We start from the raw sequence: 12,853 nt of genomic DNA, 5'->3' as shown, positions 1-12,853 counted from the left end.
GCATAAATCTGCGAATGAACTGAGGAAAGTTGTGGGTACAGAGTCTCTGCAGTCTTTAAGTCTCCCTGTTGGCTAGAAAATGGAAGCAAGGCAAAACCATACACAGGTTATACAGTCAAAGGAAAAATAGCAGAAAGGCTGATCAAGCAGGTCTGCCCTGCCAATGCAGCAAAGGTTTATTTCTTAAGTTAGGCATATAATGTTCAAGTCATCTAATCTGGCACAAAATGTCCAAGATGGTAGGGAATGTGGAAACCACAACTGCAACTGAACACCTGTTTTAGCAATGAACACCATTAATGATTTGAAATAGGAAATAAGTCAATAGAAGGTTAGAAGCTTGAGAAGGGAGGGTTTTTTTAATGCTGGGAATCAGAAATTCCAAATGACTGAACATCCTATTGCAGTAAAGCACACATTTCAAGAGAGGGTGTTAAACATTCTAGGAAATTATTAAATTAAGTAATAACTATGCACATCTTACCTGATGTCTCAGATGAAAATTCGTCTGCAGCTTCTTTTGCAATTTTAACACCTGAACACATAAGTTCAGTTGCATCTTCCGCACACATTCCTAGATATTTCTGAAAGCCGACCATGCTTGCCTGGTAAGTGGCTGTTGTTATAACATCTGCACCACTCCTCAGAAATCTAAAATGAAGGCAAACTTTGAAAAATTATACTTTTCCTTGATGCCAATGAAGTCTGGCTTTTCTTCATCGGTAGGGGCCTGCTGTTCATTTTCAGTTTCCCACCAGAATCAGCTCCTCTTTGTTACTGTCTAGTATCTTAGATCTGATGTGTCCACAAAAGTGTGTCCTGTCCTCATTTATTGCATATACAGAACCCACAGTTAACTCCCTGTAGTGTGCCTTCGGAGATACCCATCTTCCTCAGCTGTATGTAATATTAGGAATGTCCCTTGGACGTTCTTATGGCATAAGACTTCAACATCATTCCTCTTTATTCCTTGAATTGTCCTGAAATCTTCCCACCCTATTCCTCCTTAACCTTTCAGCACTAGACCTCCTAAGATAAAAAAGCACCTTCTTCAATGTAATGAAATGTCAATACCTGCTAATATACACGGACACAATTGTAACTTGCCTGACACAAAATAACTACCTGATATTCCTGGAGGCTAAATGTATGACTTCTGCCAGCCAGTAATTACCATTTGAAGAGGTGAGAAAACTGCTCCCAGAGCAGAGAACAAATGTCTGGGTGTGTGGAGGTGTTGTTCCCAGTACAAGAAGACCAGTGGGGTTGGGCCCAGGAATAGTATTAACTTCAAAGAAGCCTCCCCTGTCAGAGGCAAATGTTAGCAGACACCGGAGCAAGACTCTTCCTTTGCCCCCCCCCCCCATCCCCCCGCTCCCAGCCAAGCAGGCTCCAATCACAGTGGCCTCATTTTGACAATGGAGTGTCAAATCCTGCTGGAGTGTCAAATCCTGCTTTACAGATCTGCTATGTTTTTAACATAGAGCAGTGAGGGTGCACTTGAAATGAGGGGAACAGGATGCCAAAACAATTATTGTAAATCCACTGTCTGGTTGCTGAATGACCTGCTTGGTCCTACCAGACCTCTGTCTCTGGGATTTTAAATACAACACTGGGGGCGCACTTGAAAGGAGGGAAAACAGGATGCCAAAACAATTCTTGTGCACCCACTGTCTGATTACTGGAAATCATTGCTTTGTTCTACCAAACTTCTGTCTCTGGGTTTATTGTGGGAACAGTGACTGCCCTAACTAGATTTTAGTGTTAGATGTGGTACACTAGGATTGCCATAATACCCTCCCACACTGACACATACAGCATTTAGAGCTCAAGTTTAGAGTGGCCAAAGACTGTGGGTAGGGTTGGCGGCAGGAAAGTTTACCCCATTGGGTAAGGTGTGCCTAGAAGTCATTCCTACTCATAAGCTTGTGCTAGGTTGTATGCAGCACCATCAGGCACCCACGTCAGAACACTGCTGGACCTGTGGAAGCTCCGGAAGATTGCTGAACCTGCTGTCTTAGATCTGTGAAGAGTATAGAAGACTGGACCTCCTCCCCCTCTTGTACCAGGACAAACAAGTGAACTCCAAGAGTCATAACATTGAGCTCCTGTTAAATGTAAGGGAACACAAGAAGCTTCTTGAGGCCTTTTCCTGCAATTGCCCAGCTGGCCGGTGACAACTGAACCTGGACTGGGCCCTGAGGTCTGACCTCTGCCTGACACCCATTGAATCTTCAAATGCCTCCCTGCTGGTCCTCGGGGGCTTTAGAAGTGTACCCCTGTGGTGGATTGGGAATTAAAGACTGAAGTCAAAAGGTAAAATCTTTAACCAGGACGAGCCTGGTTGGTGTATCTGACCCACAATCCTTTGCGGCCAGTGTTACATTGCTTATCGCGAGGACTGACTGACATTGACACTTTATGCTTCTTGGTGCCATTCGTGCTTAAAACTTTAAAAATCCATTACGCTGGGTCCCCTTATTGCATTTGTGTCACTTGGTGTCATTTTGTTCATTAAATTGTACTCTATGTTTTTTATTTGGTTTGAGATTTTTATTGTTTTGCGTTTCGACTGTCTTGCTGCTTTGGTACTGCATACATCCTTTACACATTGCCCTAAGATAAGCTTGTCTGCTCTGTGTCAGAGCTTACAGATGGTTGAGCCCAGATTAATTTAGTGACTTGAAGGATTCATCCTGACAAGGGTACAGATTATTCCTTGATTATTCCACAAATGAATAACACATGCACCTTATCTTGCATAGGATAAGTATAAAATCTATCTCTAATATCCTTCTTCTGGGTTTGCCACACATTTTGCCCATTTGATGACTGCCAGTCTTTAAATCAACAGAGAAACTTCTAACCTGTGGATGTATATTTGCTGCTAAATAGAATAGCATTTGCCCACATAAATTAACAGTACATACCACAAATAATCAAGTGTTCCTTATGCAATGATTATACTCATGCATAAAGCGCTGCTCACGCACTATGGGCTTCAGACATGTTTTCAGCCTTGGTTGAATTTATTAATAGCTGCCTTACAAAAAAAATAATAATAATAATAATAATAATAATAATAGGACATTTATTCAGCGTGCGGCTACCTCCAACGGAGGTGTGCCGGTGCTAACAACATATTGCAATATACAAATGAGTTTTACCGTAAATGCACATCTTTTATTGCAAGAGGGTTTGATTGAAGAACTCTAGCACTCCATAGAGGGTCTCCCTAAAAATAGAATCAAAGAAACAGGTGAAGAGATTCCAACTGGGTACTTTGAAAAGATAACACCATAGCAATTTAACCATAAGAATTACTGATGTATGTTAGAGATGAACAGCGAGGGAGGGGGAAAATTTTTGAACAGAGTGGAATCTTGGTGAGCCCAAAGACACACGTGCCATCAAACAAAATGGAAAATTTGTTAGAAGGCAATACATAGGGAACATAACAATAAATTTGTCTCAGGTACAGGAGCGGAGTATTCAAACACTGCCTTATTTTATGGATCAGTATTGTACATTTCTGAATGCCCTAGTAGTTGTATTGTTAGTGGAGTTCTTGTACAGAAAAGGTAGGGTAGCAAATTGGTGTCCTATCTGAAATGTTACTGAAACATAAATAACTAGACACCTGCACCCGATTTTATTGACTGGCTTGTTATTAGAGATACTAGGAACTGAAATGTCAAACCTCATGACATGTAATCACCTTGTCACTTATATTTGGGATACCAGTTCTAACATCAAACTGATAGTTCGTCATGGGTTCATGAATGAGAATCTTCGCATGAGGATATATAGAGTGATGTCATATGCTATTCTTTCGCAACACAAAGATGATAGACAGAAAGCTGACCCAGCCATATGCAAATCAGTCTTGACCCTACTCCCCATGGGAACAGTCCAGCCCGAACTGCCAGGCCAGGTCCTCTGTGGAGCGGTAACAAGCATCCTGGGACCGGTTTAGGGGGATCACCCCATATCAGTCAGGCTAGCTTGAATCCAGTGGCACAGTGATCACAGAACCCACGTCTAGGCATACCCTTCCTGCTTAGGGTGACTATTTATTTATTTTAACAACTTCTAGAGCGCACAAATACCCATAGGTGTCTCGGTGCTATGGACTGTGAGGATTAGCGTAGGGCTGACCACTTATTGTGTCCAAAGAGCCAAGTTTTTACTTGTTATCTGAATGATAGCAAGTTAGGACTGGTCTTAATTTGTGTGGGGAGTGAATTCCATAGTTTAGACGTGGCCACTATAAATCTTCTATCACCCCAGTTTACTTTATTGGTTCTAGGGATGATCAGAAGGTTGGCATCTGCTGAGCGCAGGGCTCTGCTGGGTAGGTATGCCAGAAAAGCTTTTTTCAGGTATTCAGGTCCTATATCGTGAACTGCCTTTTAGGCAATGCATAGCGCCTTAAATTCAGTTCTACTTTTTATGGCAGCCAGTGGAGCAGGCGCACCACATTAGTAATTGATTTAAACTTTGGAGTACCTGACAGTATCCTGGCGGCTGCATTCTGTATCAGTTGCAGCCTGCTCAAAACTTTTTCTTGGGCATTGACTAAAAGGCCATTGCAGTAGTCGACCTTTGACATAACAAGGGCACTGATGAGTGTTTTTCCAGTATTAATTGGGACGAAAGATAGCAGTTTCTTTATCATCCTTAAGACATAAAAGGATGAGGAGACCACTGAACTGACATGATGTTTAAAAGATAAACTCTCATCAAATATAATACCAAGGTTTCTAGCTTTCTTAACAGGGGTGGGGAGTAATTCCTACTCAGCTGGCCACCAGGTCGGAGACCATCCTGGGGCAAGGTTACCAAAGACCATTACCTTGGTTTTATCTGAGTTCAGTTTAAGGCAATTAATTGCCATCCATGAGCCGAGACACCCATGGGTATTTGTGCTCTTTATAAATTTCATAAACATAAACAATGGCCAGCATGCCATCATGAAAGCTAGCCGCCACTGCCTCTCCTTCTTTAGGCACCGCAAGCACCAGTTGCGTGTCGTCAGCATACGATGTGAGACCCATCCCAAAGGATTTGATTACTAGTGCAACATAAAAAGATAAAGGACGGAATGTCGAACATTGTCCAACATTCACCCCCAGTCAATGGTCTGGGATAAATCCATTGTTTCTGTGCTCCCCCTACCACCCCAGTTTGGACCCAGCCATATGCAAATCAGTCTTTACCATGCTCCCTATGGGAACAGTCCAGCCCAAACTGCCAGGCAGGTCCTCCCTGGACCGTAAAACAAGTATCCTGGTACCAGTTTTTTTGTGTGGCTATATACTATTTTTTCCCTATGCGCCCTATGCGTGAGAAGCTACATATTTTACACATATATTTTATGATATGTTGGATTTATATATATTATATTCGAGTTCCCCGAACAAGAGAAACATTGCATAGCTGACACTGTTATTTATCAACCAAAAAGCTGTGTCGGAATGTCACACAACAGAATTTTCTATATCATTTCAATATTTTGGATTTGCACTGAAACCTTGACATTGCAAGAATTTATATTGTACAAAACATTGGCTTTGTGGTTCAGCTTGAGTTGTTCCCATGAAAAGGAGAAGGAATATGGCTGGCACTGGTGGTTCAAAAGCCTTCTCTCTCTCTGACAAGGGTGACATCGAGCTTGTTAGAATGCCAGATCTAAGACATTTGAGAGATTCGGATCTTCACAGGAAGCCGGGGCAGTATGTTTCACAGTTATAAGAGGTTTAGGTCTTCAGTATGAGAAGGTATGACTAGGGATGAGGGCCTAGAAGCAGAATTGCAAATTATGTAAAAGAGAAGGCTAGAAGTTGATAAATGATGGATGTCACGTTAAACAGGCGCTTCACCGGGGCACAAGGAATCAATTCTCTACTTCGAGGTGTGATCTTTCAGAAAAAAAGTAAAACTTTTTCAGCTCTAGTTGATAAACCCCAAACCGATTTCAGCCGAAGGGTATCACTGAAAAAACATGGCTAAATCTCGATCAACCATTCTTCGTCATTCACTGCAATTGTGTGATAATTTTGTTTTGTCCATGCCATACTGTCCGAAATAAGAGAAAAATTCCAGGAAGCCCACAGCGCCCTGGCATTCCAGAATGAATGAATCAGTGGGTAAATTAATGTATCACCCAATGTCACATTAGGTTGTCTGCTCAAATGGTACAGCAAATATTATAACAACTGCCAATCACAAGTGAAGAATGGGGAAACTAATAGATTTGGTCAATGAATCAGGTATTACAAACTTTCTGAATTTCATACAGCCACAATAGAAACTGAGACAGTCCTCTATGAAGTTTTAGAGAGAGACAGAGAACAGGCACACTACCCTAGGACCTCCACCCCCTTGAATCGCACAACCGGTCATCGCTGTAGCTCCGGACGGTTGCTGCCTCTCCTCCTCCTCTCACTACCTGTGCAGTGATTACTCCCCCCCCACCCTGCCCCACTTTGCATCTCCTCCCTCCCTCAGGTCCCCCCTCCTCATCCACCCTCCCCTCATGGCTTCCCTTTCTATCCCCCCCCTTCTTCTTTCTCTCTTTCTCCTCCCTCCCATCCCTCTCCATCCTCTCCCCTGCGTTCCTTCTGCCTTCCTCTACAGCCTCTCCCGCACCCTTCCCTTCCCCACCACGCCCCACTCCTGAACGTTCCTCTCATCACTCCCCTCTCCCCCCTCCCCAACCCGATCCCTCTCTTTCCCCCCTCACCCACATCTCTCCCTCCCTCCCCCGGACACGGAGGCTCACAGGTCTGTTGGACACTCTCCCTCCTCAAGGGTAAACAAGAGTATCACCTGTTTCAACCGCTCCACTTTTTGTCAAGAGCCACCCCTCATCTCCTTAGCAGTGGGCATGGAAACTACTTGAACTGATAATGGGGGCTTTCCTCCACCTTGCTGTGGTCCATGCTTCCCTCCAACCCTGCTGTCTGCAATACCCAGCCGCTGGGGACGCAATCCTCCTCCCCACCACCCCTTTTTTCAGGAATTGGCTTCCCACTCCCCTCCACCCCCCAATGGCCCCTCAACATATGCCTCCTGGAGGACAGGACGGCACTGGGGTGGGGGGTTATTCTTGGATACTAGTTTCACTTAGACTTTGATTCCCTCCATACCCCCTCCTCCCCTCCTTTGTGAACTGTATTGCATCGCATTACACTGCATTACATTGTTAAGTACTTCTATGCTTTGATCTCATACTGTGTTCATGTTGTATGCCTTTGTTTCACTCAATAAAAAACTGCAACACAAAAAAACAAGCATTTGCAATGCAGTAGCTATTGGCATTGTAAATGACAATGCCTTTAATTTATCTGTTTTGATAATCAACACATAAGTAAAAGGCATTGTAATTGTTATTTACAATGCCAATACCTCTGTAAAATGTCTTTTGTCAAGGTGTCATTGGGGTGTCGGCTCTGTGAGTTTAACGTCTACTGTGGATATTGATGTGTAGTAGTCTATTAGTCATAGGATCGAATCATAGCAGGGGAGACTCAACCTTTCATCCTTCTATGGTCAACAAAACGAGTAACATTTAGGGCCATATGTAGGAAGCCCAATACCGGTCGGTAACGGCCGATTTTCGGTAAAAATCCCGTTACCGACCGGTATTCAGGCTTTTGGTATGTACGGGGCACATTTCAGGATTCGGTAATTTACCGAATCGGTAAAATTACCGAATCGGTAATTTTACCGATTCGGTAAATACCGAATCCTGAAATGAGATGTAGGGGGTGTTGTGTGGATTCGTTATTTACCACCAACTAAAAGTTGGTGGTAAATGACGAATGGCTTTGAAAAAGTATTTTTTTGCACTTAGATGTGTGCAATGTGGCAGACATACATGCCCTTAGGGCATGTATGTGTGCCACATGGCAACACATGCAGGAATCAGGGGTGCAACAGGGTGTCACTGTGACACCCTGCCACCCTTGATTGTGCCCCCCCATTACCGAATCGGTATTTACCGATTCGGTAATGGTAACTGGCTTCCCATTGATTCCTATGGGCCTCCTGGCCCATAGGAATCAATGGGAAGCCAGTTACCATTACCGAATCGGTAAATACCGATTCTAAAATACCGACCCATTCCGAATCGGTAAATATTACCGATGGATTACCTACATAGCATTTCCACTTCATAAATACCGAATCGGTAAAATTCGGTATTTATGAAGTGGTAAATGTTAGGCCACCTACATATGGCCCTTAGTCACATAATTAGATCCACGATTTGGGTCCTAAGGGATAGATTATGTGGTGTTTTGTAAAAACCCAGTATTCGCAGTGCACAGAGTGTGTTGCCGGCGTGCGGGAGCCAGCACAGCTGGCAAGCACATGCACCGCCGTCCATGTGTTCTTTTCTCTGTGGTGTTGACAGAAGCAGCACTGGGCCATTCTGCAGACAAGTGCACAGCTGATTCTATGGAACAAAGTCCCCATCCACCCCTGCACACTAGCCTGGCAGAGACTGTCAGCATTCAGAGACTAGGAAAGATGGGGGTGCAATAGGTAGATGGTAAAATGTCTTGTAACATACCCCAATAGACTGAGTGCCCCTGTGGAGAGCTCTATCAGTAACATGAAGGCCACGGAACTACATCCTGGTGGGGCTGACCCAGTCTCTCATCCTTATGGGGTTAATAATAGGGGCATCCTCCTTTTGTGGTATAAGAACCAGTGTCAACTGGTAATCGGTAACCCTTGCATTCTGGAGTGCCAAGGATTGGCTACCATGAAAAACTTTGGGTCCTGCAGTTCATTTTTTCCAAATTAAGTTCTGAGCAGCCAAAGCCAGTTAGAAGGCCCAGGTAACAGAACTCTGTTTGGGGGGGGAAGTATCTAGCACCTCCACAATGTACTGGGCCAGGGTGACTACGCGTGTTCACAAGGAAGGACAGGGCAAGTCAGTGGGTAGGTTAGATGTGCTGTGTTTTTACTTAGGCCTGAATAATCTGTGGATGTGTGAGGGGTTTGAAAGATTGATGTGAGGCTTATAACCAGGGCCACTGGAAGTATGTGATTCTGCAACCGCAGTGTTTTCTACATAATTATAAATCTATCACACAATCAAGCATCTGCTCCATAGTTTGCAGATTTTAGCAAAGAAAATGTTTGTAGCTCGAACAGATCAAACTTTGCTGAAAATACAGCGACATGCATTGCCACACAGGGATAGGCCATACACAAAGACTGCCCAATTTAGTGGGGGCAAATCACAAAAATTGACGGACTGGCATCACACACCACCAGGTGTCATGCTTCATCATCTGCCAGTCCTCGCCCTCTAAAAACCGTGTTTGATAGAGGGCGGGCATACACCTGAAGACAGGGATGCACTTCTAAACTAAGTGGGGGCCCAAACAAAAAAAGGAGTGAGTGAATTTAAAAACCATCATAGTATACCTGAACAATTTTTATTCTATGGGGTTACTATGTGGGATTAAAATATATAAGTGCGGTGAGTGGGGACCTTATCATCCCGTCGCCGCTGTGAATCAGTGATTGTTAATAGGGGGTCAACATGTTTCTGCCTGTATTGTCCACTTGGGTACGTGGCATTCGTCAGGACCTTAAATATTGGGCTCCAATCTTACCACTGGGGGCGTAGGCCTATAGCCAGCTGCCACCTGTTTAGAGAAACCTGTAAGAGAGAGGGGGTGAGACAAACATATAATACTCAAAATGGTTGTCATTCGGTAGACCTTGATGTGTCACAGTCACGCTCCATACTTACTGCTCTCTCCTAAAGTGAAAAAGGTGAAAAATGTATATGAGTGTCAGGCATCTGTGTTCACTCTGACATTCATGTGAAACAAATATAGAAGTCTTACCCTATTGGAAAAACCTATTTGCCCCATGGGAGGGGTGGGGGGAAATCCTTGTGGCCACATTCTGGTGGGAGACGATAAAGGATGAAGACAAAAGGGTTAAAAACCAGACTGGTTGGGAAGGTATATCAAAGATACTGAATTAGTTAGCAGAAAAAACCGTCAGGGCGTGCTTGGTCTACTATAGTTTCAACCTGTTGGAAGAAGAAATCATAACAACGACTTACAGTTCAAGGCGTACTCCCCTCTAGAAAACCTAGTGCTGCATGCGTCCAGCCTCCTCCCCGGTGACATTAAGTGTAGTGCGCAGCAAGCTTTTATACTGTTGGGTGGGATCGTGTCATGCGATATGGGTTTCAGGTGAGCGTGGCGCACAGTGATGATGCTGCATTTCCTGTGTCCTGAGCGAAGCATGCAGAAAGGACTGCACGTTGCCTGTTTGTTGCCTGACCCTTGTGGGGGTGTGTCAGCACATGGCGCTGCTCTATGACACGCCGCTTCCTGTGTCCCGTCATTACCTCAGATGATTGCCTGGGGTGGGGCGGGACCAGCTGTGGTCCAACGAAAGCACCTGCCATAGTTTTAGAACTGTAAGTCGTTGTTCTGATTTCTTCTTCCAACAGGTTGAAACTATAGTAGACCAAGCACGCCCTGAGGGTTTTTTCTGCTAACTAATTCAGTATCTTTGATATACCTTCCCAACCAGTCTGGTTTTTAACCCTTTTGTCTTCATCCTTTATCGTCTCCCACCAGAATGTGGCCACAAGGATTTCCCCCCACCCCTCCCATGGGGCAAATAGGTTTTTTCCAATAGGGTAAGACTTCTATATTTGTTTCACATGAATGTCAGAGTGAACACAGATGCCTGACACTCATATACATTTTTCACCTTTTTCACTTTAGGAGAGAGCAGTAAGTATGGAGCGTGACTGGGACACATCAAGGTCTACCGAATGACAACCATTTTGAGTATTATATGTTTGTCTCACCCCCTCTCTCTTACAGGTTTCTCTAAACAGGTGGCAGCTGGCTATAGGCCTCCGCCCCCAGTGGTAAGATTGGAGCCCAATATTTAAGGTCCTGACGAATGCCACGTACCCAAGTGGACAATACAGGCAGAAACATGTTGACCCCCTATTAACAATCACTGATTCACAGCGGCGACGGGATGATAAGGTCCTCACTCACCGCACTTATATATTTTAATCCCACATAGTAACCCCATAGAATAAAAATTGTTCAGGTATACTATAATGGTTTTTAAATTCACTCACTCCTTTTTTTGTTTGGGCCCCCACTTAGTTTAGAAGTGCATCCCTGTCTTCAAGTGTATGCCCGCCCTCTATCAAACGCGGTTTTTAGAGGGCTAGGACTGGCAGATGATGAAGCATGGCACCTGGTGGTGTGTGATGCCAGTCCGTCAATTTTTGTGATTTGCCCCCACGAAATTGGGCATCTCTTAGACACAACTAGGGACGATCCTTTCTGTGGTTCATAGCTTTGGTTGGAGGCTGACCGTTCTCTAGTGCCCTAACGCCTCTAGTTCCCTCCCCGGGCCAGACCCTGGGTGTAACTGTGGTTCCATACACAAAGACTGTCTGGTCACCTTTAGTAGCTTATTGTCCTATTTAGGTATTAAACCGGTACAAGTGAGGGGAAACCTTAATCAAGTCATCTGTAAAAATGACAAAATAATTAATATAATGAAAAAATGTGCCACATTACGCAGCATCATTTTGCTTCTTATCAACACATAATTTAGTCAACCCTGCCGCATAATTTGTCCCTCATAATTCCAGTGGCCCTGTTTATAACACAGAAGTTGTGATGGACGAGAAGTTTTTCCACTCAGTTCTGTATGATTTTGGACTCAAAAAAGGCGAGCAGCTCTTTGTCATCCTCATTATTGATGGGCTCTGGTTATGTGGTGAATCGAAAAAATTATGTTAAGTTTGTTTAAGGATCAGGAATATGACGTTAGGTGGTTGACCAGTAGGCCGCGGTGTCTCTTATTTGTCACATTTCAGGGTCACCCTACCTGACTTATCCATTTCTAAGCAGATAATAAATCAAGCATTAGCAAAGCTAATAGTTCTGATGCTTGCATATTAAAACAAGCATTAGGAAAGTCAATAGTTCTGACGTTGGCCTACAGTGCCCATGTGGGAGGCAGTGCACTGCAAGCAACAGCTCAGGCAAGGTAGAAGTGCCTGGGGGGCTGCAAGGCACTTGCAAAATGAAAAATAACTCTCTTTAAAAAAGAAACTGAAAACAGAAATTGACCAAGGAGACCCTAGCATAAAAAAGGGCTATTTGTTTTTTCAATCTGCTGTGTACAAGCTACATAAAGTAACTCACAATGATTTCATCCAATGGCACAAATGCTGTGTCCTCCCGTGGGCAAAAGGCAAATGTGAATGACACAACATGCCAATGGATGCAGAGGGCAGGCTATAAGGCGCTTATTCCTAAACATACTATAAATATTTTTTGGGGTTAAATCAAAAGGTTTTGGATAACGCTATAACTACAAAATACTGTGGCCTCATTCACAGAAAAGGTTTTAAAAATGCATACATTGATTTCCAACACTGCGTTAATACAGATTTCTGGATTTTTGGAATTCACCAAGATTTCCATGGCTATGCCTGCCAGACTGTGACAGTCCCAGGTTTTCAGCTGAGCTCTGGAGAAAGTTGTACATTTTTTTCTGCTCATGTATGTGACAAGTCATTTCTGCCTGCGCAATCGTTTGCAATGTACAGTTGTGCATGCAGGTGGAGGATGCTTTCTTCTCCGTTCACATGCTTTCCTTCCCCTTTTCCTCTCTCTCTAGAGCACATTTTTTCCGCATGGAGAAAACTGCTCTTCTACACCACCACCAATTTTGGAGTTGCTCTGTCCTTCCCACACTGGAAAGAGATTTCCTCATGCTTTTGAGAAGAGTAAATCTCTAACCTGTCCCAAATTTCTGGCCTGTCCCA

The 12,853-nt window shown here is 43.9% G+C and overlaps 1 protein-coding gene across 2 annotated transcripts in view; it reads right to left on the bottom strand.

The window, feature by feature from the left end:
• Positions 1–12,853, bottom strand: part of LOC146805330 (betaine-homocysteine S-methyltransferase-like) — a 289,657-nt gene that overhangs the window by 225,291 nt on the left and 51,513 nt on the right. For both annotated transcript variants that reach the window (XM_085620496.1, XM_085620495.1), the window contains exons 2-3: positions 3,168–3,235; positions 485–651 (exon numbers count right to left, since the gene is read on the bottom strand). In XM_085620496.1, the coding sequence (XP_085476622.1) occupies positions 485–651; positions 3,168–3,235 (235 nt within the window). The remainder of the gene's footprint in view (positions 1–484; positions 652–3,167; positions 3,236–12,853) is intronic.

Source organism: Triturus cristatus, chromosome 8, assembly GCF_964204655.1.
Source record: "Triturus cristatus chromosome 8, aTriCri1.1, whole genome shotgun sequence".
Classification (NCBI taxonomy): Eukaryota; Metazoa; Chordata; class Amphibia; order Caudata; family Salamandridae; genus Triturus; species Triturus cristatus.
This window is presented reverse-complemented; position numbering and strand designations above follow the sequence as displayed.